A 2,015-nucleotide genomic window follows, 5' to 3' on the forward strand; every position below is an offset into this window, starting at 1 on the left:
GGAAAACATCATTTTACCAATAATAATAATAAAAAAAAGATTAAGCTCGTTCATTAATGTCAGGAGTAAGATCTCTCATCAAGAAATGGATACAAAAGGGAAGAGGCTATTGGATCTAGTACAATAGCTGGGAACATAGCCTAGAATTTCAAAAAGCCAGACCCTATGCTGAACTCAAAAGGAGCATTCCATCTGGAGTTCCCTGAGAAAATGAAATTGTGAACATTCCCATGGAATGTCTATAATATTCTTTAGGTCCTTACGATAAAATGAATAATGCCCCACATTATAGGTTAATGGTTTGTATCCTTAAAAAATGTTTTCCTTGTAGTAGTTCTTTAAATATCCCAGTTGCTCTAGCCTCTTAAGAAATTGAACAGATGCTTTGGAAAGCATTCTCTTAGATAGGATTCTTTCTGATTGCCATTATTTGAAAAAGTAACATGGCAAGTTATTAATGTCACCTCAACCTTGACAGATAATGTTGAAGGTGTAAATATTTTTGCAAGCAGTTATGAAAAAACTTTACATTTTTTTTGGATCTTAAATCTAAACATTCTGTTATTTGAAGGGCCTTTTCTTTGTCCATACAGATCTTTCAAGGAAACACTAACCCCACAGATGTTGTGTTTGGGGTTTTCCCCAAACCACTGATAACTCGATTTGTCCGAATTAAGCCTGTGACTTGGGAAACTGGTATATCTATGAGATTTGAAGTCTATGGCTGCAAGATAACAGGTAAGCAACAGTTTTAGGATTGCTGGTTCTGCTTTATATAAACTTTTACATATAGGAAGAGTAATTTTGTGTGACTGTAGTGGTTTTGTTTTGTTTGTGTGGGGGTTAAAAGCATCTGTTTTGGAGTCTTAACAAATCTGGGTTCAGATCCCATACCTGTCATTAGCTTATTTCTCTAGGCAAATCCTTATCTTTCAAAGCTTCCCTCATCTTTCTGGAAACAGGCATAATACTATACGGCACACAGGGGTGTTGTGGTAATGAATGGAAAGCATTTAGCATAGCTTGATGGGCAGGAGAATTTTTTAAAGGGTGAAAACTCTGGGTGGTGGAAATGGTGAGGCAGTTCAAACCCATCCAGAGGCCCCTAGGAAGATAGCCCTGGCAATCTGCCTCTAAAAGGCCACAACCTGGCAAGTCCTGTGGTGTAGTTACACTCTGCACACCTGGGGTCTTCATGAGTCAGAGTCAATTCTAGGGCAACCGCCACCAACAGCAACCTTTTCCACTTGAGTATAAGTTCCCTGAAGTCAGCGACTAGGCCTATCCCTGTGTTCCCCTAGTGCACAGCACACTGACTGGTACTTGGTTGCTATTAGATGCCATCGAATCGCTTCTGACTCATAGCAACCTTGTATGGGGTTTCTGAGGAGCGGCTGGTGGGATTGAAGCACCAACCTTGAGGTTAACAGTACAGTGCTTATCCTACAGCTCCATGCCAGGATTCCAACTAGTACTTTAGATGATAATATATAAATACATGTTATAATAAAAAAAAATAAGGAGCTCTGGTAGCGTACTGGTTACGAATCAGGCTGCAAACCGCAAGGTCAGCAGTTTGAAACTACCAGCTGTTCCGTAGGAGAAAAATGAGGCTTTCTGCTTCTGTAAAGATTTACAGCCTCAGAAACCCTGTCCAGGGTCGCTATGAGTTGGTTCCGATTCCATGGCATATAACTACCACCACCATTATAAAAATACTTGTTGCAGGAAAAGTTTTCTACTTTATCTTTTTTAATTTAAGAATCAAGATGGCATCAACAGCTGGTTAAGGAGGAGGTTAACGCCTGACAATATCCACTTTTACTCACTAACTATCTTGACAGCATTCTCTTAGATAGGTTTCATCTCTGTAAAGACCTACCTTTTGCTAAATGAATATACTGATGTTGTTGTTGTTAAGTGCCATCGAGTCGGTTGCGACACATAGTGACCCTGTGCAGGGTTTCCGAGGGTGTAAATCTTTACGGGAGTAGAAAGCCTCATCTTTCTCCCGC

At 40.0% G+C, this 2,015-nt stretch overlaps 1 protein-coding gene across 5 annotated transcripts in view; it reads left to right on the forward strand.

The window, feature by feature from the left end:
- Positions 1-2,015, forward strand: part of NRP1 (neuropilin 1) — a 201,057-nt gene that overhangs the window by 146,158 nt on the left and 52,884 nt on the right. For all 5 annotated transcript variants that reach the window (XM_006871254.1, XM_006871255.1, XM_006871256.1 and 2 more), the window contains exon 8: positions 594-738. In XM_006871254.1, the coding sequence (XP_006871316.1) occupies positions 594-738 (145 nt within the window). The remainder of the gene's footprint in view (positions 1-593; positions 739-2,015) is intronic.

The sequence above is a fragment of the Chrysochloris asiatica genome, unplaced genomic scaffold (assembly GCF_000296735.1).
Source record: "Chrysochloris asiatica unplaced genomic scaffold, ChrAsi1.0 scaffold00164, whole genome shotgun sequence".
NCBI classification, from domain to species: Eukaryota; Metazoa; Chordata; class Mammalia; order Afrosoricida; family Chrysochloridae; genus Chrysochloris; species Chrysochloris asiatica.